At 45.5% G+C, this 27,361-nt stretch overlaps 3 protein-coding genes across 8 annotated transcripts; 1 reads left to right on the top strand and 2 right to left on the bottom strand.

Moving 5' to 3' along the window:
- Positions 1–302: 302 nt before the first annotated feature.
- Positions 303–17,831, bottom strand: LOC6730311 (probable 2-oxoglutarate dehydrogenase E1 component DHKTD1 homolog, mitochondrial). Of its 3 annotated transcripts, none has more exons than XM_039295455.1 (12): positions 17,768–17,831; positions 4,790–4,907; positions 4,416–4,593; positions 4,115–4,334; positions 3,499–3,660; positions 3,071–3,144; positions 2,233–2,994; positions 1,757–2,174; positions 1,378–1,701; positions 807–995; positions 586–671; positions 303–501 (listed from the first exon to the last, which is right to left on the bottom strand). In XM_039295455.1, exons 1-12 carry the CDS (start codon positions 17,814–17,816, stop codon positions 397–399), a joined length of 2,685 nt encoding a protein of 894 aa, XP_039151389.1. In that variant the 5' UTR covers positions 17,817–17,831; the 3' UTR covers positions 303–396. The 3 variants fall into 3 exon arrangements, with proteins under 3 accessions (XP_039151389.1, XP_039151388.1, XP_016037076.1); XM_039295454.1 differs by lacking the exon at positions 17,768–17,831 and adding an exon at positions 17,147–17,177; XM_016177884.3 differs by lacking the exon at positions 17,768–17,831 and adding an exon at positions 6,956–7,182.
- LOC6730309 (protein mesh) lies at positions 9,891–27,319 on the top strand. 4 transcript variants are annotated; one of them, XM_016173294.3, is made up of 16 exons: positions 9,892–10,038; positions 10,257–10,708; positions 13,905–14,140; positions 14,230–14,417; positions 19,584–19,761; positions 19,840–19,977; positions 20,552–20,720; positions 20,832–21,426; positions 22,556–22,678; positions 22,855–23,013; positions 23,093–23,837; positions 23,906–24,324; positions 24,398–24,585; positions 24,801–25,040; positions 25,110–25,160; positions 25,230–26,036. In XM_016173294.3, exons 2-16 carry the CDS (start codon positions 10,312–10,314, stop codon positions 25,697–25,699), a joined length of 4,296 nt encoding a protein of 1,431 aa, XP_016037071.1. In that variant the 5' UTR covers positions 9,892–10,038; positions 10,257–10,311; the 3' UTR covers positions 25,700–26,036. The 4 variants fall into 4 exon arrangements, with proteins under 4 accessions (XP_016037070.1, XP_016037071.1, XP_016037073.1 ...); XM_016173296.3 differs by having other exon boundaries at positions 24,801–25,160; XM_016173297.3 differs by having other exon boundaries at positions 9,958–10,038; positions 10,260–10,708; positions 24,801–25,160.
- Positions 11,436–12,489, bottom strand: LOC27206492 (protein bottleneck). Its single transcript, XM_016177883.3, has one exon. The coding sequence runs from the start codon at positions 12,372–12,374 to the stop codon at positions 11,463–11,465; it is 912 nt and encodes a 303-aa protein (XP_016037075.1). The 5' UTR covers positions 12,375–12,489; the 3' UTR covers positions 11,436–11,462.
- Positions 27,320–27,361: the final 42 nt, after the last annotated feature.

The raw sequence follows: 27,361 nt of genomic DNA, 5'->3' as shown, positions 1-27,361 counted from the left end.
GATGAATTTTGTGCGGAGCGGGAAGCATTTTCCCACTTCGGTTCGTTTTAGTTTCTTTTTTTTATGGCACTTTAAGGGCGCTTGTAAAGAATTTTGCTGAAAATGTTTGCATGCAATACTTAAATCTTGACTGTTATCACTGCTCGTAAATTTAGAAATATTTCTTTCACTTCGTACACCGAGTAATAACAAAATAAATTTAAAAAAATTTAAATCCACTAAAAACCCATTCAAGTTTTCAAACATTTTGTAAGTGATTAAATTTGAGGGTATTCCAACGATCAACCTTTTCAAAAGTCTTGTTTTCTGCACATATTTTTACACATATATTTTTGGCAGTTTTATTGGGCTAAAGTACTTTGTGATATATGCACAGGCTGAGGAGGCGGGTTCGCCCTAAAGTTCGAATGGGGCAGCAACAATCTCATCGACTTCCCGTTTATGCACCTTTCCGATTCCGGTGGCGGGGGTGGGTGCCTCGCAGCGACCGCAGTAGTGGAGCTGTGGAAAGCGGGGAAAATCGGTGGGTAGTGAAAAGTGTCTAGATCTTTTTCCGAGGCCGCCGGTGGCAGGCCGACTTTTTACCTGTTGGCCAATTAAATTTTCAAAACGTGGCCGCACAAACGTCCAGGCGCCCATGTTGCGATGCTCCTCCTGGCTCCAAACAAAAGCTGCACGGAGAGAAAATATATATAGTTATACAATATATATATAAAGAAAGATATTAGCTATATTTTTGCGTGTATAAAAACGATAGCAAGTACAGGTCCGGTCAACTTTGTGGCCGAAGTTTACGATGGACTCACATTGCACGTTGCCGTACTGGGCCAGCTGGGCCTGCAGCTCCTGGATGGGGAAAGGACACAGGGACTCCAGACGCAGAATGGCCGTGTCGTAGGCCTGCCGCTTCTCCCGCTCCTCGGCGAGAGTGTAGTAGTGCTTTCCACTGCACAGGATGACCTTGCGCACCTGCTCAGGCTTCGCGGTGGTGTCTCCTATCGTTGGAAGTGGGTAAGAGCAGGGGAAAGTAAAGAGGAAAATGCAGATTAATATCGTCGAATAATAAACCTGAATTTACGTGAACATCATTTTACAATTCATAGTAGCAGGGCAGCATATAAAAAGATATATGTGGCATTAAAAGTCAATTATGTGCTTTGGAAATCTCATTTCTGTTGCTGAAAAGTTTATATTGCTAGTTTGCCTTTATGTATGTGGCTAATAACTATTTTGGCCAAGGAGGTGTATTTTTAATAGATTTAACTAAAGCAGTTTTCTACATATTTGCCTAGGGACAGAGACACAGTACCCTAGTCATGCCGTGACCCCACCAGCTATCCCTCGAGTCCGTGAAGATAAACAGAGGCCATTACTCACCCAGGACATTGTGGAAGAGCGTGCCCGGCTGGAAGTCCTCGTGCGTGGATGTGGCCGCAGGAAGACGGAGCAGCGTTTTGGGGGCCACCACCACGAGGGGCTTGCGGAAGTTCCTTGCCAGTTGGCGACGCAGCACGTGATAGTATTGGGCGGGCGTGGTGGGGTTCACGATGTGCACGTTGACGGAATCGCCATCGGCGGATGTTTCCTTGGAGTCGCAGAGCTGCAGGAAGCGCTCGATGCGACAGGAACTGTGCTCCGATGCAGCGCCGTCGTATCCGTGGGGCAGTAGCATTACAAGGGCGTTGGACTCCATCCACTTGGCTGGTTAAGAAATTCTTTAAAATCAGTACGAAGAAAAAAGCAATTTCCAACTCACTTTCTCCCGAGACGATGAAGGTGTCGATTATAATTTGTGCTCCATTGGCAAAGTCCCCAAACTGCGCTTCCCAGATAATCAGGTTGTTGGGGTTGTCAATGGCCATGCCGTACTCGAATCCCAGCACCGCCTCCTCCGACAGAATACTGTGAGCCAGCTCCAGTTTTCCACCGTTTCCGCCCTCCATGCTGTTCAAGGGAATGAACATCTCGTTGGTCTGCTGATCCACCAGCATGGCATGGCGATGGGAGAAGGTTCCACGGCCCACGTCCTCGCCACTGATCCTCACATTGTGTCCCTGGTACATCAGGCTGCCAATGGCCAAGGCTTCGGCTGTGGACCAGTCGATCTTAACTCCGTTCTCCAGTTTTTTCAGTCGAGCATTGACATGCGTTTTCAGCAGGTGGGGATGGATGTTCTGTTACCCAAGAAAGAACCTTTAGAATATATGTATACACATATCTGAGCTAACTTACAAAGTCTTCTGGGAAAGTCACACTATGCTGACCAATGTAATGAAGCAGCGAGTAATCCAAGCCAGTGTCCCAATAGGTTAGCTCCTTGGAGGGAGCCAACTGAAGGTCCTTCCACTGCTTTTCGAAGTAGGAAGGTGGTGGCTGGTAGGTAGGAGCCAAGGCTAGTTCCTCACCCAGATATTTCATGTACCCATCCCTCATTTCCTTGGCCTTCGACTCCGAGAGAACCTGCTCCTTGGCCAACTGCTGGGCATACGAGTCCGGAACCGATTCCCGCTGGTGGACAATCTTGTAGACCAAGGGATTGGTGAAGGTGGGGTCATCCAGCTCGTTGTGACCCCATCTTCTGAAGCAGTTCAGATCGATAAAGATGTCCTTGCGGAACTCCCTCTGGTACCTAAAGGCCAAGCTTGTAATCCTGGCCAAAGCCTCGGGATCATCGCCGTTTACGTGGAACACAGGAGCCTGAATAGACTTGGCCAAATCGGAGGTGTAGGCAGTGGATCGTCCTCGATCTCCGGGCGTGGTGAATCCCACCTGGTTGTTCACAATCAAGTGCAGACTTCCGCCCACCTCAAAGTGGGGCACATAGGCCATGTTGAGGCACTCCTGGTTGATTCCCTGGCCGGCGAACGCAGCATCTCCATGAAGGATTACGTTGAGCACGTGCTCTCCAAAGGGCTGACTACCATTCCCGAAGGCTCCCTCGCCTCTGGCTTGCTGTTTCGATCGCGTTTTTCCCATGGCCACAGGGTTGGCCGCCTAGAAGGGGGATTAAGGAGGAACACGATGCTTAAATCAGGAATCAAATTTCAAAGTTTGACGTGTGTCGGCTTACCTCCAGATGGGAGGGATTCCGCACCATGCTGAAGCTCAGCTTCTTGCCCAGTATTTCCAGCTGCTCGGAAACATCTGTGTGCGATTCGGTTCAGGTTTTATTAAATTAAGCATACGCCGTGTGTGCTTAGGCCAGCAAGACTAAGACTGCTTGGCGCGCACGAAAAGGATGGGATGAAGCGATTTCAGTTCAAATGAAGACTATGAAATACCCAGGATATTAAAATCGAAATAATATTCGCACCTAGTACAAAATACTTTTGGATAAATAATTTACTATAAATAAGTTATATGTTACATTTTTCCTTCTGTTACTATTTTATGGTCTGTTTAAGTTCAGATCCTTCTTGCCCATGTAATAAACGAATATTCCAGAATACCCTGCCATACCTGTAAGCCCAACGAACGCCCCGGCAAAGTTTCACTTACGGAAATGACTTATGACGTCGGACATGGCCTCGATGTCTTCGGAAAACTCGGATGCGCCGCTGAGTTTGCGGAAAACTTTCGCCGGCCGCATGTTGAGGAGCGCCGCCTGCAGCGGAGTCCTTCCTCGATGGGGCATCGCCAGGACCACGTGCTCGATGTTCGCTGTCATTCCATTGTATAATTTTTTTATCGTTGTCGTCGTTTCCGTTGTTTTTCGGGGTTTCATGCGAGAGGGAAAAGTTTTGGGAAAGCAGATTAGGGTTAAGTAAGCGTGCGATGATATGTGAGCCTGCCTGTGGGAAGGAAGTTTGGAATGCTGGCTAGAGTTCAGGTGGGCTAGCTCGAATTCCGAGGAGCAGATTCACCATCTCTGCGGACTGTCACGAGACAAAGTTTGGCGCCTTGAAATGGGTGCGCGATTCCGCGTTTCGCTAATCGCGTTTAAGGAGCGGTCCACACGCACGAGCTCGTATAAATCATGTCATAAATATGGGATGAAACTTTGAAATTCGGAATAAAATGGACTTAATGGCAGAAGTTTATTTCAATGTACTGCAAGAATATTGTTCTGACAAATCGATGTTCAACGGAGTGATCCACTGCGTGGGAAACTCACCTTGGACACTGTCACGGAGCAGTTGCCAGAAGAAGGCCAGCATGGACTCGGCTCCTTCGCCGCCGTATCGCTTGACTGTGGGAAACTTGAGTGCCATGAAATTGTCCCAGGCCTGCGACTTAATTAACAGCTCGGCGATTTCGCAGCGCTCGCTGTTTCCCAGCTGCTGCTGGTCCAGCGTCTCAAAGTTCCGGGCCAGCCACTCACGCTCCTTGATGTCCTGCGAAAATGAGGCAGCGGGATCAGCACGCAATGTTTATGGGATGGAATGGGATGCGATGCGATAAGATGGGACACCTACCTCGACGTAGGAGAACTCGGCGCTGGTTGAGCGGCCGCAGTAAATGTCCTTGAGCAGCTGCTCCAGCTGGGCGACGTTGTGGGCCACCTGCGGACCACTTAAAAGGCCATCGGTGCGCACCGGCTCCTGTGTCTGCAGTCCATAAAATGCGGGACTTAATTCCTGCAGCTCCTGCTGGCTGTGTCCAGTAGCCACGAAAATTCACAAGACAAATACACGCAGCCGGGGCGATATTACAAAGCAGCCAGAAAGGGAGAATAAAATATGACATTTGCCAGGACGATTTCGGGAGGGGTATGGGGAAATGGGAGCTGGGAGCTGGGAGCTGGGAGCTGGGAGCTGGGTGCTGGGTGCTGGGTGCTGGAGCCTCCTACCTCGTCCTGATGCTGATGGGATTTACGGCTGCCAATTTGTGCCCGTGCTGGCGAAAGGCCTCCACAAAGCGATAGACGTTGGCCTGCGAGTTCCTTGAGGCCCGCACATCCTCGGCCACTGAAACACACGCGTAAACAATATAAATTTCGCCCCACGTTATAAATTATTTAAAAAAGGATTCACGTGCGCATCGCCCACTGCCACGTTGTGCGGCCTTTTGAATTTATTGGCCTTTTACTTTTATGATATTTATTCTTTGCTTTTTACGCTTTGCTTCACTTTGATGGACTAGCTGCCAGGTATGTGCACTTTTGAATCGTATTTACCCGGCAAATATTTGGCATTCGAAATGAATTCAAGTGGAAAATGACAAAAGGAGTTGGCTAAGGATTTAAATGGGGCTTATTGAGATCGCATGCAGAACATATATTCTTATCTTATATATCGTAAGTTATTCCAGTTAGCAGATTCGCATCGAATTTAAAACTATAGAGTGTACCATGTTTGTGCTTCCCGGTGGCAAGAAATTTGTGCTACATATGAGAAATTACGATTGTTGTTTTTATCGCCTTTTTTGGGGGATTTTATTCTCTGGTTGAGCCATTGACAACTCGTTGGCTGCTTAGGTGTTTACGTGCTAAAGTGTTATCCTGCTTACAGGATTTATATGCGATGACGCATATCACTCGATTACAGGACCCTGAGAATTCGAAATCCGTGGGACAGGACACGGGCCATCGACAGCTGGCATTCGCCAGTTGGACCGACCCCAAGTCGTCCTCAGAAATTTATGCAATTTCTCGGCGGCATTTCGGCCATAAATCAATTTAATGTTAAAGAGTAGGTCGCTTGGACAGGAGCACAGGGTGCATGATGAATTGTATTTGCGGCGACAACATTTCAGTTTGAGCGTGTAAATATTATTGGAGCTCAGCGGCGCGTCCTTTGCCAAGGATAATGATTGCCCTGACAGAAGTGCAGCCAAAGGACGAACGGCAAACAAGGCGGTGAGCGGGTATAGAGAATTATACCGATACTACACTGAGACAAAACTAACAGTTGAAGTCAGTTTAGGTGCTCTTCACCATAATTGAAACTACCGGCCATAGATTACTAAGCCAATTGGGCTTGCTTTAGAATATTTAACATATTTTCCCAAAGGCAGAGTAAAGACATGCTTTTCTCCAAATGCAGCATCCTAGGCGCCTGATGTCACATGGTCAAGCGTTGAAGGCTTTCCTCTGCTGCCCAGTCAAAGGCTCCTGCCAGACTATCCAACTACCAACTTCCAACTGGTGACTGGTGTCTGTTGGCCATGGTGTCGATAAGCCCCAATTGTGTACGCAACGGATGCAGGACAAGCACAAAGGAGCTCCCGTTTTGGGGTCCTTTGTTTGCCGGGCTTTGATATTTAGCCGGGTCCTTTTCGGACTCCCTGCCGTGCGTTTTGGGAAAAGATATAGTATCTCTGCACTGGACATCCGCCTCTCTTCACTTAATTAGTGCACCGCACGGGGGGTCTGCCACAATCTGCTCGTTCTAATTATAAATTCGGGGTACTGGGTGTAGCGCCATATATTTCGGGTTTATCAGATTTCAGAGTGAAACATGTGATAAGCTGAGAACTTGAAGATTAGCTTGGGACGGTAACATTAAAGCCATAAAAAATATTCCACCAGTCAACAGGAGCTATATTTTGTGGGTAGCAATGAAGTTCAATTTCAAAAATATTTTGCGAAATGAAGTTAAGTCTGAATATCACATAAAGTTAGTGATAAATAATCCTGTATATACCCTCCGATTACAGGGTATACGAATGATATATCTTCTTCAAACTGGTTTTCGAATTCACCCACAGCAATTTGCACTCGATCTCTTGTTCAGGCTGTTGTTTTATTGCAGTTTCTGCGGGGATTGTTGTGGGTCAGCTGCTTGAATTCCACTGATAAATAGCCGGCTGGAAAATCCGATACGCACGCACACACACACACACACACAATGTCACTACAGAGCAAACTTCGGCGGTTTTTCTTTTTGCTTGGGTAGATTTCCACTGCTCATTCATATGAATGTTTGATCCCGAAAGACTCTTATCGATGCGATGGTTATCTCGACGGATGAGGTTTTTATTGAAGTCTTGGCAACACACTTGTTTACAACCGTACCTTGAAATTCACGCTGGGCAATCGGCTTATAGCCCCAAACGCCCTTTTCGCTGTGATAGCACCGCGATAGTGGGCGTGGCAGTTTCGCGATTCCTGCCTCCGAAAGCGCCAGATAACGCAGCATGCTGATGGATTAAAAACGAGGCGTGTATGCCGGATCACCTGATAAGTTCGCAGCGAAATCGCGGTCTCTTCTCGCCGCCGTTCGACCCAGAACTAAAGGCATTCACTTTTGTTTGGAGCCGGGACCCCCATATTCCAAATAAACTAAATTGCTGATAAGCTGGGAAAGAAACCTGGAGAGAAAAAATCCCACCAAAAAGTAGTGCCTACTTTTGGGCTGGTGGTGTGATATGATCGCTGTTAATTAACAGTGCGCTTGTTTGGGCTCTGTTAAAACTAAATAACTACCAAATTGTTATACAGCTGTGTTCAAAAAAATAGCAGTGCTTGGGACCTGCGAGTTTAAGTTAAAAAATTCCTATGATTTACAATTTTAATGGCCAAATTTTTTTTATAATATCGTTAAGTATTTAATTTCAAACAATTTAGCAAATGTTTCACTTTTATTTCTTTAATAGTTTCGAAAATATAGATTAAAACAACATAATAGGCAGAAATTCAGGTGTTCACTAAAATAGCAGTGCTATGAAAAAATAGTAAAAAAAAATCAACTTGACTTAGAACGAACTTAGTTTTTCTTTTTAATGTGTTAATTAGGGCCTAATACTTGGTTGGATAGCCTTTGTTAGCCAGCACAGCCTTACACCCACGCGACATGGAGTCCACCAGGTCCTGGCAACGTTTGGGTGGTATTTTTGACCATGCATCCTGCACAACTTGCCAAATCTGAGCCTTAGACGTCGGGGATTTCTTCGACACATATTGTTTAATGTCCCCCCACAGGTTTTCAATCGGGTTTAAATCGGAAGATGATGCTGGCCACGGCATTACATCTATTCTATTTTGGGTGAACCTATTCTTAGCCGATTTGCTTCTGCGTTTCGTATCATTATCCTGTTGGAATGCCTATTTTAAGGACATATTATATTCAGAATATGACAGTAAGACATCACTAAGAATATTTGCATATGCGTTTTGATCTCTAATACCATAAATCATATGGTATGGACTCATACCATTGTAGAAAAAACAAGCCCATACCAGGATACCAGGTCCACCATGGTTGAAAGTCATCAGTGGCTGTTTTGGGTGGTACTCCGTGTTTGGAGGTCATCAGATATACTGTAGTGAACCAGTTCCACCAAATAGAACTATTTTTGACCCATCAATCCAAAGGATATTACGCCATTTGGAGACTGGCCAGATTAGGTAGGTTTTAGGGAAGCTTAACCTTGCCTTAATATGCCTAGGGCTAAGTAGGGGATCTTTTTGTGGACTCCTCTCACATAAATTATGATTCAGTAGTCATCTCTGAATAGTAACGTTGCTTATTCCCAAGTTCAGCTCAGACTTTATGTCCCCAAAGGATGCAAAAGGATAGACTTTGCTGTAACGAATTATGCGCCGATCCTCTATATCTGTGGTTTTACGTATGGTACCACGGTTTTCGGGCTTCCATTCATATTTAATAGCATTGGATACCATTTTGGCAGAACATTCAAGGGTTTTTTGAATGTCCTCATATGTTTTTCCTTCCTTTCTAAGCTTTAAAATTAACATTCTTTTCTCCTGGGAGCAGTGGTGTCCTCTACCCACTAAAATAAAATTTTTTAAATTTTTTTTTAATTTATTACCCTTTAAAATATACGAATTAACTTAACCAAACTCACTTTTTAGAAAATATTGATCATTTCGAGACTTTACGATGGACAAAACCAGAGACTGCTATTCTTATGAACAGCCTAAAAGTGGTGAATTTGCTCAAGAATGTAAATAAAAAAAGGATAACATGAAAAACTGACGGGATTTTCTTTTTTTCTATATCTATACATTCCATTTTACAAATATAAGTGAAAAAAAAAGTGAATTCCAAAAAGGGACATGGAGAAATACATTTGTGTTTCTTAGTTTCCATCGCACTGCTATTTTTTTGAACACAGCTGTACATGTATGACATGATAATGAATTTCAAAATAGTTTCTTATCAGTTCACTAAAGCTGATAATGCAACAGGTTCGTTGGCCAATAATGGATTGCTTTTGAGAGAGGGAAGAGTTGTATCCATGAAGTTAGTCATCCATACGCTCAGAAATATAATAAAATGAACTAAAAACATTTTTAGTTTTATGTAGTTTTATTTTATATATAAATATGCTGTTTAAACGATATATGGGGTAAATTTTCAAAAGCAATTTGTTTTTAATACCCCTAACAATAAACACTATAAAAATATATCTTATTCTTCGATTTATATTGTAGGAATCTGCATTATTGTTTTATGATACCATATTAGTCACACAAGTTGGTCCTCAAAATGCTTTGCTTTTATAAATTCAGACTTCCCCGCTCTGCACTTGATTTCTTCATTAATGACGACCATGACACTTTCATGGCCTAATGAAATCAATCCGTAGGCTTTTTTACGGGCTGCTCCATTCATAACTCTTAAGCTTCATCGGAAATGCCTTTTGATGGTCGGTAATGGGTCATTGTCTATAATTAAACCGGAAGCGTGCTCTCATCAATTTCACATCACACACATACATGTGTAGGCTTTACAGCTCATTCAGCTTTTCACAAAATGGCCGCGTCATGAGGGTGATTAACTGTAATGGAAGTGAATCACAAATCGGCAAGAGACCATTGTCAACAGAGAGAAAAAGAGGTAACCTTCCCAGGAATGGGCATAAACAAATAGGTTGGTAAATTTGGAGCACAGAGAAGAGAGTGAAGCTTCCCGAAAAAGCCGAGCGGGCCGAAGAAGGAATGCGTTATCGGTGCGTAGTGTTCCATTGATAAGATATGGCCAGCTTTATCTGGCCGATAAGGCAATGTTTCACAATCGAGTAGACGGCGACAGGTGAACTGAGTTTTGGCAACGCCCCGATCGGGCCGTTAGAGTTAACTTAACTTCAGTCTTAGCTGAGCGGCTCGCTGCAACGAACGTGTTTTCCTGCCTGGTAATTAAAGTTAAAATTGAAAATTGGTGACAAGTGATAAGAGAACTGATAAGCCTTTGCCTTAACTGATGATTTCATCAAGTGAAAATTGTTAGAAAACGAGGATATACGAGGAAAAACGGTGCCTAAATAGTGTACAACTTCGCATGAATTGAGTGTTTATTGAGTGATGCTTAAATTGTTAATGCCTAATTGATGCCTTTGTGTTCTTCTTTTAGCAGTGAAACGAAAAAACGAATTACCAATTAAGTGACAAATCGAAATCGAGTGAAAATGCGTTTCAAACTGTTTGTGGTTTGTGCGCTGGCCTGCGGGTTTATGGCCTTTGTCCTGGCTAACGAGAATATATCGACGGAGGAGTTCGAGGATCAAATAATCAATGCTGTTCCGGAGACGGTCAAGGTGACTAAGCCCAAAGCACAGGCGGAATTCGTTGAGGTGCCAAAGGCCACGCCCGCTCCCAAAAAGGCGGAAGCGGACAACCCGAAAACCAAACCACTGGCCCTGCAGAAGCCCACTCTGATTCCCGTGGTGCATGTCAGCAGTCGGGGAACGGATGATGTCCTCACCGTCGCGGGACTGAAGCCCGAGAAAATGTTCGGAGCCCTCATCATGCCAAATGACTATTTGGGGGAGCTGTACGACGTGGACAACAGCGGCTACAATTGGGGTGAGTCGGTTTCGTTGTCCCTGGGCTGATTCAGTTCCACCCCATTACTCATACGCCGCGTTGACTATCTTATCAGAACAGCTCAGTGGGTTTCAGTTTGGTTTAGTTACCAATATTTGCTCGATAACCTGTGTTCGGGCATTCAGGTGTAGGTGCTGTAAGCCCCTCTCTCTCTCACTCTCTCTCTCTCTCTCTCTGTGTTTTTCCCGATAAGATAATGCCCCAGGTTGAGGCATTAAAAAGCTAACGGTTTCTTGTTTTCCGCTTCGGCAAACAAAACAGGTGCGTGGTGGTATAGTGAATATACGCATATGTATGCACACGAATATAGGTGTGGACATGGGGGACAGCGGGGGCACAGAGTCTTGCGTGATTCAGTTTACAACCTGTGGTAGTGTGTGGATTTAGCAATTCAGGCAACTCTGTTTTATCAGTCTCCTAGAACTGATATATTGGCTATTCGGAATTGGAATTTTTGCCGCATTAGTCACAGTCATTTGTATTTGTTCGAATGTAACTAAGTAATAAAAAAGGGTTTGGTCAGAAATAGAATTTCGAAATGTATATGTTGCATTGCTCACCGATTGCAATGGAGTATTGATTTCAGATATTGTAATATTTGTAATTTGCCAAGAAAAAGACGCTTTATTTCTGCTCCATATATCTTATATTTGAATTGTCTTTAGAAGCTTAGGCTAACTTATAACTAAAGTAAGGCAATCCTTTGGAACTTACAATTAACCTAGTTTCGGACCTACGCACTCATCGAGATGCGCTGCTCGTACTCCGCGATGCGCAATCTCACTGGGACCACCAGACTGAGGTCCTCCATGATGGCGTGGTTCTGGGTTCGCACCGAGGCACTGGAGCTCTGGCGGGAGATGGTGGCCCTCGACTTGTCCATCGAAGGCTTGCGGCGCAGGGAGCACTTGCGCTGGCTGCCGCCCTTGCCCACGCCCATGCCGGGTACATGGGGAGTGGCAAACTGGGCGGTGGTGGCCGCCAGTCTCTTGGGCTTGGGTGGTGGCACTTGACCGGTCACGGAACCACTGAGACTGTGGTCGCTGCCCAGGAAACTGTTGGCGGTGCTGCTGTTGGCGGTGGTGGTGGCAACGTTCTGAGGACGGGCGGTGCGCAACATGGCTATGAAGCGGTTGTTGGTGGAGCTAGCTTGGGGCATCAGCTTGCTGAAACCCGACTCAAAGGTGTTGGTCAGCTTGTTGAAGAAGTTGATTTTGTCGGTGACAGTGGGTTCCTGCTGCTGATGCTGCAGTTCCTCCTGTTGCAGTGGCTGTTCCTGTGGCTGTTGGTGTTCCTGTTGCCCTGCGGTTTGTGGTTTCTCCTGGCCATTATTTCGCTTGGACATTTCGAGCACTTTTTCCCTCAGCTCCATGGACCAGCGTTTCTGGGCCGTATGCAATTTGGGTCGCAGTGGGGATATGCCATTACCCGGCTCCGTTTTGGCCAGTTCCACGGCCAGTTGGGTGGTGAAGCGCGGCTTGGGCGTGGAGGTGATGGTGGGCTGGGCGGACATGTCCTCGTCAATGTCCATTTCCAGTTCGCTGATGCAGGAGGAGGAGGAGCGGGAGGCTGTGCTGCCGAATCCCGGTGAGGACGGGCTCAGCTTGTAGTTGTAGAACTGGAAGTTGAAAGTGCTGATGCTCATGTTGACGGTTGAAGTACGACTGTGATGTTGAGGCAAGGAACGCAGACCTTATATAGGTGCACTTCTAAGGACTACCTGGTCCAGTTTTCGCCCCCGACAGCTGGTGCCAAAAGTTCAGGTAGCCGCTCCCGATAGTCGATACCCATCCTAACTTAACTTAATTCTGGGAAACTACCTGAGGCGACTACCTAAGCTATGCAAGTAAAAAAGGAAGATTTGTCAAAGGAGCGATTTCCCGGTAATTGCAACCCGAACACGCGAGTTTTGCGTGTTTTCCGCGCACCAATTTTACACAAATCTTTGGCAAAAGACTGTCTGCTAATCCGCGCACTTTTATAAGGACCACCAAAAAGGATTAGCGAGGGTATCGATTCATAAATAGCTTAAAAACTTTAAACGCGACAGATGTTCAGGGTTTCTACAATAAATCCGCTGGGGTTTATGGCCACTTCACACTGTTGACGTTTCATTAGCTGGCTCATTACAATCAAAATCAATGCAATTAATGATTCACCCGACACTCTGCAATTCACAGCCGACAAAATGATAGAAGGAAATGAGAAGCGAAATAAAAACGGTGTTATACATTAAGCATACTACTGCAATTTCCATATATTCAAAGAGAAATACGCAATTAAACACAGAGGGAATGGGAAAATACCTGTGCGAAAAGACGAAATGAGGTGTCAGGATCTTAATGGGGTTCATTAATTAATGGAATTATAAATGAAGCTTAAATTGTAAGTAAGGAGCGGGTTCCATTGAAATAACAACGAACTTAAATATTAAAATTGAATTTGTGGAATAAAGAATTCGGGATAGGCACGAAAAGAGGAGTTTAAGAAGAGGCATAGATATCTGCACTGCACACTATCACTATTTTTAGTTATTTATTAGTTAGCTAATTGATTTATAGAAGTACAAGAGAAAGCTTCAAAATATTAAAGTATTCCTGCAAAATGCAATGAATGTCAACCGCTTTTGGGGCAACCACAACTCCCCAGGGATGTCAGGAATATTTTGAAATCTTTCCCGGGACTTCACCACGAAAACTTCGTCAGCAATTTAAGTTTCTGGCCAGCGTCAGGAGCAATATCCTTAAGCGGATCCTGGGTTCTTTCATGGGCTCCCGTTTGCAGTGTCCATTGGGAACGTCAGCTTTGCACTTAATCAGCTTAAATTGCTTTAAAAGGCCAGCGGTGAGGCGAAATTAGGAGAAAGGGGCCAAGGGAAGCAGAGAAGAAGGAAGACAGCAAAGTTTGCAGCGCAGAAATGAATATTAACTGTGACCTTTAATGGCCAAGCACCCGGAACGGGAGCTGCAAGGATGTGGGTGGCAAAGTTGCAGCCGGAAAATGCAAAGAGGCCAGGAAAAAGTTCTCTTTCACTTTATGCCTTGCAACGCAGCAAGTGCCAGGGATAATATTGTGGAATTGAAAAAGTAATCTCGCCGGATTAGGTGTGAAATTATAATGATAGGCCAGAGCTCTCCTCTCTAAGCTATTTGTCTTCTCCTCTCGCTGATTCCAGATCCCAATAACAATGTCGCTCCGCCGACCACATACTCCACGGCAGCCGGAGGATACACCATAACCGCCGCCCGTCTTGCGGAGCTTAGGAGCAACTTCATGTACTGGTACTTCGACAAGGACATGTACGGCGGACGTGGCGACTACCAGTTCGACATCCACGCCTCCATGACGCAGCTGCACAAGAATCTTAACTTCCAGCTGCCCTTCTACGGTTTCCGATTCAACTACACCAGGGTAGGGTTCCTTTAAGATTTTGACATGACTGTGAAGCTGCACACAATATGTGAACCTGACTCTAATCCAACAATCTCCTCCTCTTACAGCTCTCCCTCAACGGCTACTTGGAGTTCTCGGATCCGCCAGAGTATCTGACATACCCCCTGGTCTTCCCGATCAAGGACTGGCCCGCCAAGCGCGATCCCTCCTTCATGGGCATCTTCTTCAGCAAGTGCCGAGTGGGACGAATTTATCCATCGGATATTGACCAGAGGACGCCCGGTGTTTACTTCCGGTAAGACAATGCATCCCGCATCTCGCATTTCAATATATTTCCGCATTATCCCTTCCCCGCTCGCATTTCCGGTTCGTTTGTATTTATTTGCCAGCCGTATTTATTCGCCCTTGTTTCTCGTGGCATTTGCATATGCAAAATCAGCACACAGTGCGCGCCAAACAAAAGTACTCATACGTTCACATTCGTTTTACGTGCGCCAGTCGCCATTTACAGAAAACTAACACAAAATGGCATGAGTGTGTGCGTGCCCCACTCTCCACTTCCGGTCCCCATGGCCCCATTCTGCATGTGTGTGTGGTGCATGTTGTGGGCCTGCATTTATGCATATGTCCTTCCAAACTGTATAATTTATTTGACAAACAACTTGTTCTATATTAATTCAAGGAATTAAATTATGAAATACCAGAACTTGATATTTTGGCACACGTGCACCATGTCGAGTAATTTCTTGTGATTAAAGTCAACAAAGTTAAGTGACTGTATTTACCCTGAAACAATGTTATCTATATATATTTGTATTAAGTGTATTATTCTTCCGACTTCGTGGAGGTCCAAACTGAATCATTGTGTGACATCGTTAGTGTTTCGCTGCTTGTTACTGTCATTTATTGCCCCAGAATTTCTGCATTATTTCAGTGGTGGCTACCTGTTCATCTGTGCTTGGTAATATTTCCGGGTTCCCAACAGAATTCCAGCTCCATTATTTTCCTGCTGATTTCAGCATGCACTTGAGCGTGAATTCATTGCGAAGTGTCCATCGTTCTGATGCATTGTTAAGGATTTTGCAGAAAAGAGCATTACACTCCATTCAAATCGTTTTTATCTGAGTGCAACAATGCATTTCGAAATATAATTTGTGAGTTCAGGATGGATTCTCTCTGTGACCAATTCTACTCTAATTATATTCTGTTGCCATGCACTTTCACGCTGAACTTTCCGAGGACAATGTTTAAATTTATACAAACATGAATTTCCATTTTTTTGCCCTCGTCCGGCTAATTATGCAAATTAATGCCAGAGGGGGTTGAAAGTTATTTGTGGTGTATTTATATGGGCTTACCCATGGCAGCACTTAAAAGAGCTTGGCCTTACAAATTCCGCAATCGCACACACAGAGAGGCAGACACTCAAAAGTGCATTAATTAGTTAAAGCAACTTTCATCTTAAATTGCTCTTTGGTTAACTCGCAGATCCGAGCTATTTGGAGCATAACTTATGGCTGCTCGTCTACATTGTCTCATCGCCTTGCATTTCATGGCCTCGAGGAACAACGAAAAAATAAGGAAATGCGAGCATAAATTACTTCAAAATGGCACAGAATGACAAGTCAGTTGAGCGATGCATGCAAGTTGAAAAATTCATGGGAAATCTACCGAAAAAGTGGAGGAAGAATTACAAAAGTGGTTTAATCGATTTGACAGCATTATGAATGGCTTATAGCATTGCTGGATAAATGTTTTTCCAGCGAGTTCTTTTCTGGCACTTTCCATTTTTCCGTTCACTGGGTTTGTTGTCAACACTCTGCTGACAAATTGCCATAGCTGAGCAATTAACATCCTGCGCGGAGCAGCACAAGGATCAGGACACGAGTGCGTGTCCCGTCCAATGCATTTTCATAGTTATACACAGTCCGACAATATGTCAAACTTGCCCCGCATAACTCGTTCAATGGCCAAGTCCCTGTCATTTAATTGTCTTCGTCTCGTGTAGAGCGATATAAAGGGTAAATGCTCAGCCAAACTTTCATGAGAGCACTGAAAAAAGAAAACCTATAGGCTTTACCTATTAACTTTTAAAAGCAGTTAGCTATTTCTTGTGATAGCTTTTTCTACCAGTGCACTTGTGAGTGGGAGGGCAGAGGTATTAAAGAATGGGGAGTCACTGAAGCTGTGACTGGAATTTAATTTAAATAACTTTGCATGGCGCTGCAGATAAAGAAGCCAGGCAGAGCGGAATAGCGAGATGCGAGTGATGTAAAATTGCTGGCCACCCACACAAGGGCACCACCCACCGACCCACCAACCCTCACCTTCTCACCCACTCCGTCATTGACATCCCGCCCACATGTCGGACCATGATTATTTCGCATCAATTTAATTACACACTCACACTTAGCGCTCAGCATTGGATTAGCTGAAAGTGCAGGGCGTTGCGCATACGCCGCGTGGGTCGCCATCCACTTTGAGCATTAAATTCATTATGAGCGCACGTTTAATTACACACACAAACGTTTAGCCGCGCCGGGTGGCGAATAAAAACTTAATGTCGTTTGTTCAGTATTTTTGCCTTTGTTAAACGCTTTAAACTTTGTCAGCGTGTGAAAATTTAAAAGAACAACAATTAGAAAATGCAATTAAAAGATAAATATTTCCGAACAAAGTTCTTTGCGAATTTTAAGTTAAGGTAAGGTTTTGGGCTAGACCTTGAAGGAGATGTATTTTGTGAAGTACTTGCCAAAAGTCACTTTCGTTAAATTTATAGAGTGCAGACATAGCACTCTTGGTCTTGCCAGCCAGTTCCCTGTAAAAGTGTTTTTGGCCAAAGTTTTTCTTTGTAGCCAGGGCGCCATAATAATGCCGCTTCATTATTCCCTTTTGCCAATCATAACAAGAACTTCCCCAATCCCTTGAAGCCGCGTCTTCCAAAGTCCTTGGCTGGGCCATTTGCAAGTCTCTGTTTGCATTTGCTGGTGAGAGCGCTTTCTGCGCGCTGTTTCTGCAGCTTACATGCAATTTTCGCCATTTTCTTTAAGTACGGCCATTGTTTCACTTTCATTTACACCCCGAGATGGAATTGGGCCACACGGCAAGCGGCAAAAGGCGAAGACCGAGACATGGCTGAAGCGTGGATAAACCGAGCCGAAAGGATGAGGGACTGGGGCTCGAATATTTCCATGCAAAGCGGCGAAAAGGCATTTTAACCTACAAATGCAGACAAAACTGTGGCAGCGCCCGAATGTGTGCAATAAAGTACATAATGGCGCAGTTCAAGAACTGGCCTGCGATGGGAAAACGGGGGAAGAAGTGGGCAGGGGCCGGGAAATTGGGTGGAAAAGCGGGTGGAAGGCGGCTCGGAGCCCGACTTATGTACGAGCTTCTGAGTTTCTATTACTTTTTTGCGACTCTCTCTATGTCGGCACAGCGAAAAATGCTGTCGAATTTTACAATTCAAATTAATATAATTTAATTTATAGCTATGGATATTACATCTGCCTTGATTGCGTCAGCTTACCACAACGTTTCCATTGAAGTCTCCAACCAAGTGTACTGTTTTTACCCAAAAATATCCTTTGAATATCCTTTTTTTCTGAGTGCCTATATAAATGTGTGGCTTTTTGGCTTACTTACACGTAAAAGTCTCCGAGTCTGCGGCTGTTTTTGGATGCTGCGCGCGCATTTCTAGGCTGAGTGACAATTCGCATTTTTTTGGCCCAAATGTCAATTGCAGACTTTTAAAGTTTTTGCTCAGGGCAAACACAGATGATAAACTATGTGAGTGTGAGTTTGAGTGTGAGTGTGGGTTTTTGTGTGTGCGGTTATCTCTGAGCGCCTCCTTCTTCTTCTTTTGGCCATGGCATGCGGTTTTTTGCTGGCTGCCAACAAACGTTTTCTATTTTTTACGCCCGTCGAGAGGAAGGAAAGCGTAATTTTGTAATTTATTTCCATTGCCATCTGCTGCCAGGTTTAATTTATGTGCCCTCAAAAATTGAATAGCACATAAGCGCACTGGCGGCAATTTAGCGCATGTTGTATGATAATGGCTGCATTATGAGTTTTTATTACGGATCGTTGAAGTGTTAATAAATAAGCCGAACATAGGCAAAACACCACTCTACCACTCATGTTTGCATTGCAGTGCCAGCTTGTGTGTGTGTCTGTTTCATTTATCACTAACAAACGCCGGGGCAAAATCAATAAAATGTTACCGGGGAAATGCAAATAGAAAATGGCCCACATTCATCTTTGTTTGCCACACACAGAAATGCTGGAGCATAACGAGTTTTTCGATTCCAATTGTTGCACTCGTATGGGTGTAGTGCCCTAAATGAATGTCCTTGTCAAAGCGATTGGGAATTAGTTTACATTTGTGCATGCTCTGGAGCCAAAGACTTTATTAGATTTAAGTAAGTGGCATAAAGGACTGGCAGAATGTGGCATATGATTTCGGTTCAATTATAGTGTTTTCAGTGGCTTCTAAAAGGACTTAATTGAGTGCTATAAATTTGATTAGTGGAAGACTTTTTATTTTGACCAGTACAAAATGGATACCTAATGCAATAATCCACCCTAGTTTCGATTGCAACTAAAGGAGAACAATACATTTTTCATTTTCATTTGAAATGCAATTTGAATCATTTCTATTATTTATCTCCATTCTGAATATGGTCTAATGCCACTATTGGCAAAATAGAACCCCACAGAGTTTGGCAGTTATTCTTGCGGCCAGCATCTGGACATGTTTCTACTGAGCCGAACGCTTCATTTGATAAGCCTCTTATTCCAACCAAGAGCATTGTCAATCCTCGATTGTTCACCTCGATTCCAATGCAATTGTCCGGCAGTGAAAACTTGCGTTAGATTTGCCAGTACCAGTGGACTGGCTCAAAGGGGATGCGTGTAATAAAAAACCCCGGTAAATCGGCTTAAGGTTTATTTGTCTGGTGTTTGAAATGGATTGGAATGGCTTTTGTCTAAGCATTTTGCATGAATCCCGAATGTAATTTAGCCAAACTGGCTTAAAGCAATTTATGGCGCAGCAAACACGGCTTGAAGTGGCGACTGGGTGTGAGTGTGTGCTACGCGGCGTATGCGTAATGAATAATTAAAGCATATAAATCATACGCCACGTAGCCGCGTTGGCGTCGCCAATGTGTCGGCCGTCGATACGAACATACGCACACTTGAAAGGGCTCACGAGAGCGTAAAATAAATAAAATGTTTATGAAAATATGCCCGGCAGGGAAAGTAATGAGGAAGCGCCCAAATCAGAAATCTCTCCGCCTGCTCCCTGATTTATATGCCGAACATCGAATCCATTCATCATCAGGCGGACGCCAAACCAAAATTTGCCTTGCATCCGATTTGTTTTCCCATTTTCGCATCAGCCACATGAGTCTCACTGGTCCGCTGTACCAAACTGACGCAAAACTCATTCTATTTGCAGAGTGGAACGTGATCTGATGGGACGTACGGACCGATTCGGCGTGGAGGTGCGGGAACGCACCATGTGGGACATCCGTCAGGGAGTCGTGGGCGCCGATACCTTCATCCCCAAGCACGTGGTGATCGCCACCTGGAAGAACGTCTCGTTCGCCGGTGGCATCGACAACTCCCTCTACACGGTATGTTATATATACTTGAAGTTTGTTTTTTGGTAAACTGATTTATAAATATTGCATGTACTCACTCTTTTTCCACAGACAAACACCTTCCAAATGGTCCTGGCCACCGACGAGGTCTACACCTATATTATTTTCAACTATGCCGTTCTGAACTGGCTTTCTCATACTGAGGCCGGAGGTGATACGACGAAGGGCGAGGGTGGAGTTCCTGCATATGTAAGTGCTGTCAAGCTGTCCCTTTTTTAGTCCCTTCACTTTTTGTCGGTTGGCACTCAATTAAACAGTTGACTCCAAGGGAAAACTTGCCAACTGATTGCGAGTGGAGAGTTTGTTTTCCCTTTAGTTTCCCAGGATCTAGCCATGCCTTGTTTGCTTTCGTGATTTGTTCGCCAATCTAAAGGAAGAAAGTAAAGTGCAACTTAAGTTTTTCGATTAGGAATTCACAGAAAGACATAAAGTTTCGCTTAGAAGCTTTCAAAATAATACAAAATACCTAATAGTTGGCAACTCTTCATTTCCTTTGCCGAAAATGTTAAAGAATCACTTATTTAATTCACAATTATCATTAGCTTGAATCATTTTGCTTTTGAAACTCGAGTGCCCTTCAGCCACCAGCCACTTGCAGTAATTAAACGCACAATTTAAACTTTTCCTAAGCCCGAAACATAATTGCTAACTTTGTGAACAGTTAATTAAATGTGCGGGAAATCCGAATGCATGTATTTAATTGCACTTCTGCCCCCGAAAATTCCCACACCCTTAACACGTGAACTTTGCTCCCCCTTTCCAGGTCGGTTTCAATGCCGGTAATGGAACCCAGGCCTACGAGTACAGGCCCTACAGTCAGAACATGGTGATTCGCGACCTGGCCAACAGAGGTTGGGCCAATGGATTCCCGGGTCGCCACATTTTCCGCGTGGACGAGCAGATTCTAATTGGCTCCTGCAACAAGGATATCGGTACGTTTGATTGCGGGGTTCCTGCCATGGGTGGCAACTAAAGTTTAGAAACCGGTTGTGTTTTGGTAACTGCCAATCTCCATGTATCTTATATGCATTTTACTCATTTAGATGCTGCTCTGTTACCTCTAACCTTTGCCCCCGAGTCTGGTAACATGCTGGGTGGCCAAGTCGTCAATATCACTGGCCCCTGCTTTGATCCGGCCATCAGGGTGACCTGCCACTTCGACACGGAGTCCGTGCTGGGAACCTATGTGGATCGGAACCGCGTGATCTGTGTGCAGCCCTACCTGAAGGCCGAGGGCTACATCCGATTCCAGATCTCCGTGGGAACCCAGAGGTTCAAGTGGCGCGGAAAGTACTTCGTGGAGACCCCGGCTGCCGCCACCGAGAAGATCTTCTTCACCACCGACGATGTGCACAAGAAGAACCCCGCCGAGATCCGCATCACCTGGAACCAGTACAATTTGACCTCGAACGCCAATGCCAACGTGATGATCTCGCTGTGGGGCTACCGCGAGACCAAGATCGAGCCGCAGCTGGAGTACATCGATGTGATCGAGGCCTCCTACTCGAATACCGGCAGTTACGTGATCACGCCCTCGAACTACATCAACCGCAACAATATCAACCGGGACATGCAGTTCGGATTCCTCCAGATCAATCTCACTCAGCCCGACCAATACTCGGGATTGGCCATCAGTCCGTAAGTAGATACATTTGTGGCAAGCAACCTCATATAAATCGTTTAAACAGGTTAATACAAGGTTTCACTCAGTTGAGTTTTCCTAAATTAAATCCATCGCCACATTCCTTTGTTATTAAGCTTTAATTGATTCCCGGCTGTCTCAATATGCCATCTCAGTTCCGAGTGCCTGGCGCTCTCATGGTCTATCCATGTTTTTATTCAATTTGTCGGGCAATTTCAATGACAATGCGAACGGGCTATGTGGACTTGGGCTGCTCCAGAGCCACCAGAAACCAGATACCCAGTCATCCATCCCATTCCCTTCGGCTGCAATCAATTTGCTCTGGCTTGGCTGGCTGGAGATTGCTTATTATGACAGCCAGTAATTGCGAGACATTCTCGAAGCTAATCAATAATGGAAATGTGTTTTTAATGGCCCCGGCCAATGGTAATCGCTGCCATGTTCGTTCCCATCTAAGCCTTTTTCCTCACGTCCAGCAATTATTTTGCACTTAAACGGGAATCATCTTCCGAACCATCAAATTTGTGGGCCAAAAATACGAGTCGTGTTTTGTTGGATGGCCAGTTTGAACATTACGAACTTGCAAGGGCTTATTTGGAAACTCTGGCCTACACAGGAAGAAAATACGGTAATGCAGCTAAGAAAGTTTATATTTCTGCGAGATACTCGTGATAGTATTGTAAGATATATAGGTATCTATCTTTTCCTTTTTTATCGCTGTGCCTTTTCCCCCAAGACGCAATATAAGACAATTTCTTTCTTTTTTGGTTTACGGCACCTTGGGGTGTCGTTAGCCGGCCTAAAGTGGCGGATGGGCCCAAATAAATTGTTAGCATTGTTTCAACATTTAATTTCCATTTGATGGCCGAGTAATTGTGGAACTTAATGAAAAATATTTCCATGGCAGCGCGAGGCGCGAATGGCCATTGAAGGATAACTAGGCAACGGCTAATGGCAAAATCGTGTTGCTCGTCAAAAGGAGCAAGTTAAATCGCGTGGGAGTTCATAAGCTGGCATTGTGCAACCTGCACGAATGTCAAAGGTCGATTAGTGTCATCCGTTTGGGCTGCTTGCTTGAAATTAATCTTGGGCATACACTCTCACACTGCACTTTCCCATTCGCAGGGTCCTCTGGTCCCGGCCGATTCCTCTGGCCTGGTATATGGCGCCCCAGTGGGAGCGACAGCATGGAAAGCGATGGGCGCGGGCTCTCTGCGATAATTGGATTCGCGCCGACCGATTCCTCAGGTAAGGCTCAACAAATATGCATTTGCATTTGCCCCGCTAATTAAAAGCAACCAGAACGCCGATGGGGATTGGCTAAATGGATGCTGTTCGGGCATGGGCATCCTTCCCCAGCTAATTAGCTGAGGATTGCGATAAAAGGACTGTCCCACTGAAAGTACATATTCCTCATTTCGCAGGAACTTTGCCGCCGACCTGCCACTGTGCCCCTGCACCTTGGACCAGGCTGTCCTGGACAAAGGACGCTTCCGCCCTGACCGCGAGTGCGACAAGGACTCCAACCCCAGCTGCCTGCGTCATCGCGGGGCCATTCACTGCGTGGTCAGTGGAACGCCAGTGTAAGTCACTCTAAATCTTAAATATATATACTTAATAACTTTAATGCAAATTTACCTTGTCGTGCTCTTTCCTATCCAGTGCCCAAGGAGCTGAACAGCAGTGCTGCTACGATCGTTATGGCTTCCTGATGCTGACCTACGACCAAATGTGGGGCTCCCGTCCCCGTCGCGTCCACAACCTGGGCAAGATGCCCTGGAACGAGGCCAGCAAGGTGCCCTCGCTGTCCATGTGGTTCCACGACATGCGCCCCTTCTACTCCTGCTGCTTCTGGCAGGAGGAGCAGGCGGTGGGCTGCGAAACCTACCGCTTCGAGCGTCGTCCCTCGCAGGATTGTGTGGCCTATCAGGCGCCTGGAATCGCCGGTGTTTTCGGCGATCCCCACTTTGTGACCTTCGATGGCTCGGCTTACACCTTCAACGGACTGGGAGAATTCGTTCTGGCACGCAGCGTGGATGAGAGTAATAAGTTTGAGGTCCAAGGACGATTCGAGCAGCTGCCAGTTAATTATTATGGCGAGGTGAAGGCCACCCAGTTGACAGCGGTTGCCATGCGGGGAAACACCACCACGACGATTGAGGTCCGTCTGCGTCCTCTGCACGCCAGATGGCGCTATCGCCTGGATGTCCTGGCCGATGGACGCAGGGTTTACTTCGATCGCGAGAGTCTGAAGTTCCAGCATTTCGACGGTGTCACCGTGTATACCCCGACTTACCTGCTCAATCAGTCGCAGGTGGTGGTGCAATTCGATGCTGGTATCGGAGTAGAGGTGGTGGAGAACGAGGGATACATGACCGGTCGCGTTTTCCTGCCCTGGAAGTTTATAGTAAGTAGCTTTGAAATTATGCTATATTTGAAATATTACATTTTCACATTTTCATTATTTAACTACAGAACAAAACCGCGGGACTGTTTGGCAACTGGAGCTTTAATAAACTAGACGACTTTATGCTGCCCAATGGACAAGTGGCCCAACTCAATCTGAACGATCTGCGCAGCATTCACACCAACTTTGGAATCAAGTGGATGCTCACGGATCGCGAGGTTCCTGGAGTGGGAGCCGCTCTATTTACCCGAGAATTTGGACGAATGTCCAGTTACTACGCGAATGCCACCTTCCAGCCGAATTATGTCCTGGATCCTGCGGACTTCCTGCCAACGAATCGCTCTTACGATCTTGAAAGAGCTGAGGAACTCTGTGGAGAGTGTATGCAGTGCCAGTACGATTACGCAATGACTTTGAATAGAGACTTGGCACACTTTACCAAGAACTACTACGACACCATAGTCAATATGCAGGCGGAAAATGCAGTGTAAGTTTTCCACTAAAATACGGAATTGGATAATGTCAGAAATTAATCCTGTTATCCTTCTTATTTTTAACAGGCGTGTGGTATCCTGTGGAGTTTTGCAGACTCCTCGTTTTGGTCGAAAGCTGAGCTTTGACTTTATGCCTGGTGCGAAGGTATCCTTTGAGTGTAACGAGGGCTTTATCCTGATTGGAGATCAACGTCGTGAGTGCTTGTCAAACGGTCTGTGGAACATTCCGGAATACGGATACACCGAATGTCTACGTAAGTACCAGAAACTGATTACTATATCGTTGTTAAGAGACCCTCGTATCGTGCCTACAATTATACTGACTGACTGAATTAGATTAGAAACAGATACATTGAACCAATATGCAAATAGAAGTTCATAGCTAATCCAGTCAGCCAGTATGTAGTAGGAGCATGTCCCGTGATGACCCAGATAGATACCAATCCTTACCAACTTTGAACCCGTGCAGGTGAGGTGTACTACACGCGTCGCGTCGCTTTCATAGCAATTGGCATTATCTTCCTGGTGATCTGTCCACTGATGCTGTGCATCGTGTGTGGAGTGTATCGCTATCGCCAGAAGCAGCTCAAGGAGGATCCGCAGTGGCAGATGCCCATGCTGCCCCGATCGAGGGCTAGTTCGGCTCGTAATTTAAGGACACTTAACTACGACGACGACAGCGATACGGATGCCAGCACATTGAAGAAAAGTAGGTCCTACGACAAAGTATATCGCACGAACGAACCATTACCGGGCAAACCGCAAATTGATTTTCCAGCTAAGAAATGGGATCTGGATGAGAACGACGAGGATGTGACCTCATCGGAAGGTAGTCAAAATAGAAACAGCTCAAAGTTAGCCAGGGACATTTCCTACATTAATCCGAACGTAACCACAGGTGAGAAGCCGAAACAGCTGGGTCGCCGCTCCCTGCACTCCGCCTCCGGAACGGAGTTGGATCAGCATGGCTCCCCGGTGGACGGAGATCATCCCGACGAGGACGATGACTTCGACGAGGCGGATGTCCACACGGGCACCACTCATCCAGCCGGATACCACCAGCCCCTGTCGCCGGAGGAGGCGGATCAGCTGCATCGCCAGCAGTACAGCCCCACCTTCAGTGGCCTGGACAGTCGCACCAGCGGCGCCAGTTCCATAAACTACACTCCACAGGCGGCGACGCAGAACCGCTTCGGAGGAGTGCCGGTGCTGCCCAGCAACACCCAGTACTACAGTAGACCCCCGTCGAGCGCGAACACCGTGCCGCTCCGCACTGCGCCCACGCCCCTGACGCAGGACACTGGTCTGCCTTCGCCTCCCCTGGCCACCTCGCCCACTCCCTCGGTGCAGAAGTCCACGGAGGTCTGAGGATCGGCACTCATCCCGATCCTTAAGCTGCAAAGTTCAAATAAGAGCCACCCAATAATAACTAATCTTAAGTACCTTCCATTGCCACCGACATGGAACCGCCCACCTGTCCATCAGTTTTCCTTAACTTTACTTATTGTTACACCGCTGTTTTATAACCACGGCCATGACCACATCCAATAAGCATTTATTAATAGTCCCAATCCGTGAACCGAATCCTTGTTCATTAAGCATAATCAGAACGGCAATTTCATTACGTATTACTTTGGCCCAGGTAAACAATCATCATTTTATATTGAATAAAACCAAAAACACTTGTTTATAGTCGTTACTTGTACATGTTGAATAATGTTTTTAGTTCTCCTTGCAGCGCAATTCGATAATGCCAATTGTTACATGAAAGTTGACACTTCGCAGGGTTCGCTTTGTTTGCCATTTAGCTGGCTGTCAATTTTCTGTAATAATTTGCATGACAGACACTGCGGGAAATAGTGTTTAAATAGAAATTAACGAATGGTAGGGAAAGAGTTAACTATTTCAGAAAAATCAAGGATCAGAACACTTCTAATTCTTCTACCAATGCAGCGGTAGTGCAAGCCAAAATTACATAAAATTTACAACGAAGCAATAGGAACGAAGCCAAAGACATTAATCTTCTACTGTCACAGTGTTTTTTGTGACCCATCTCGTTTTTGTTGGAACCACTGCCACGCCCTGGTACTCCACCTACGCCCACTTCCATCGGGACAGAATGTATTGTGTGCATTACGCCAATGTCAATCAATCTTGAGCAAATTGATGAACAAGTTGCCGTTACTTATGCCTCTTTGCCACCGGCGAATCCTTAGTCCTTCGTCCTTCGTCCTCCTTGTCCTCTTCATCAATGCGAGAGTATAGCCTGGTCTATCTGGGAAATAGGCGCCACACAATGCCAGGACGAAGGGGCTCAAAACTAGGCGAAAACTAGGCCCCAGCCTTGAGTGGGTGGATTGATGGCAGGAAGGAGCTAGATGGATGTCTTGCTAGGTTGTTTTATTTATGTACAGTGATGGAAAGGTATCAGTTTGCAGAAGGAAAGGTGGAATAGATATACAGTTGCCAGAATTCAAACTTTACAATAGATTCCTACCAAAATAAACTCGCATGTCGGAACCATTATGGATTTACAAATGACTTTTCTGTAAAGGGTATTATAAATTTCGTATAGGCCTCCAATCCTGTTGGTAAATGTAATTGCCCAACCCCAACCTCTGTCCTGTAGAATCCTTTGTGTATTTCCCATTGCATACTCTTGCAGGACACGAGGAGCAGTCCGCGCGGGTCGCGAGCATTTCGCTGGGCATGGTGCTGCTCATCCTGATTCCCTGCCTGTTACTCCTCGTCTGCGGGGCGAGTTATTGGATTCGCGAACGAATCGCCAGGGAGGAGGAGGAGGCGGCCCAGGCTCTGTTGCCAAAATCCAAGTGGCAGCAGTCGAAACAACATGTAATTTGATTAGCACATTGATGAGCTGCCGAGGACTTGCGAGCGTGGCTTGAATTCGGAATCCGAAAAGAGGACTCTGAAACCTCAAGCGTAATTGCCAAATTGCATTTTAAAACGAAACTGCATCAAATCTTTATTTATTAACGAACCAATAAAACAATAAATAACAAATAAACA

The sequence above is a fragment of the Drosophila simulans genome, chromosome 3R, assembly GCF_016746395.2.
Source record: "Drosophila simulans strain w501 chromosome 3R, Prin_Dsim_3.1, whole genome shotgun sequence".
NCBI classification, from domain to species: domain Eukaryota; kingdom Metazoa; phylum Arthropoda; class Insecta; order Diptera; family Drosophilidae; genus Drosophila; species Drosophila simulans.
Note: the sequence above shows the minus strand (reverse complement) of the source record. Positions and strands in the feature narration are given on the sequence as shown.

Coding starts and splice junctions, on each gene's coding strand:
- LOC6730311 (XM_016177884.3), bottom strand. CDS start 7,079: ATGCTGCGTTATCTGGCGCTTTCGGAGGCAGGAATCGCGAAACTGCCA. Junction 4,908..6,955: donor TGCCCAGCGTGAATTTCAAG/GTACGGTTGTAA, acceptor CGTGTGTTTCAG/TGGCCGAGGATGTGCGGGCC. Junction 1,702..1,756: donor CTTCATCGTCTCGGGAGAAA/GTGAGTTGGAAA, acceptor TTTCTTAACCAG/CCAAGTGGATGGAGTCCAAC.
- LOC6730309 (XM_016173296.3), top strand. CDS start 10,312: ATGCGTTTCAAACTGTTTGTGGTTTGTGCGCTGGCCTGCGGGTTTATG. Junction 14,418..19,583: donor ACGCCCGGTGTTTACTTCCG/GTAAGACAATGC, acceptor TTCTATTTGCAG/AGTGGAACGTGATCTGATGG. Junction 22,679..22,854: donor CGCGCCGACCGATTCCTCAG/GTAAGGCTCAAC, acceptor CTCATTTCGCAG/GAACTTTGCCGCCGACCTGC.
- LOC27206492 (XM_016177883.3), bottom strand. CDS start 12,374: ATGAGCATCAGCACTTTCAACTTCCAGTTCTACAACTACAAGCTGAGC.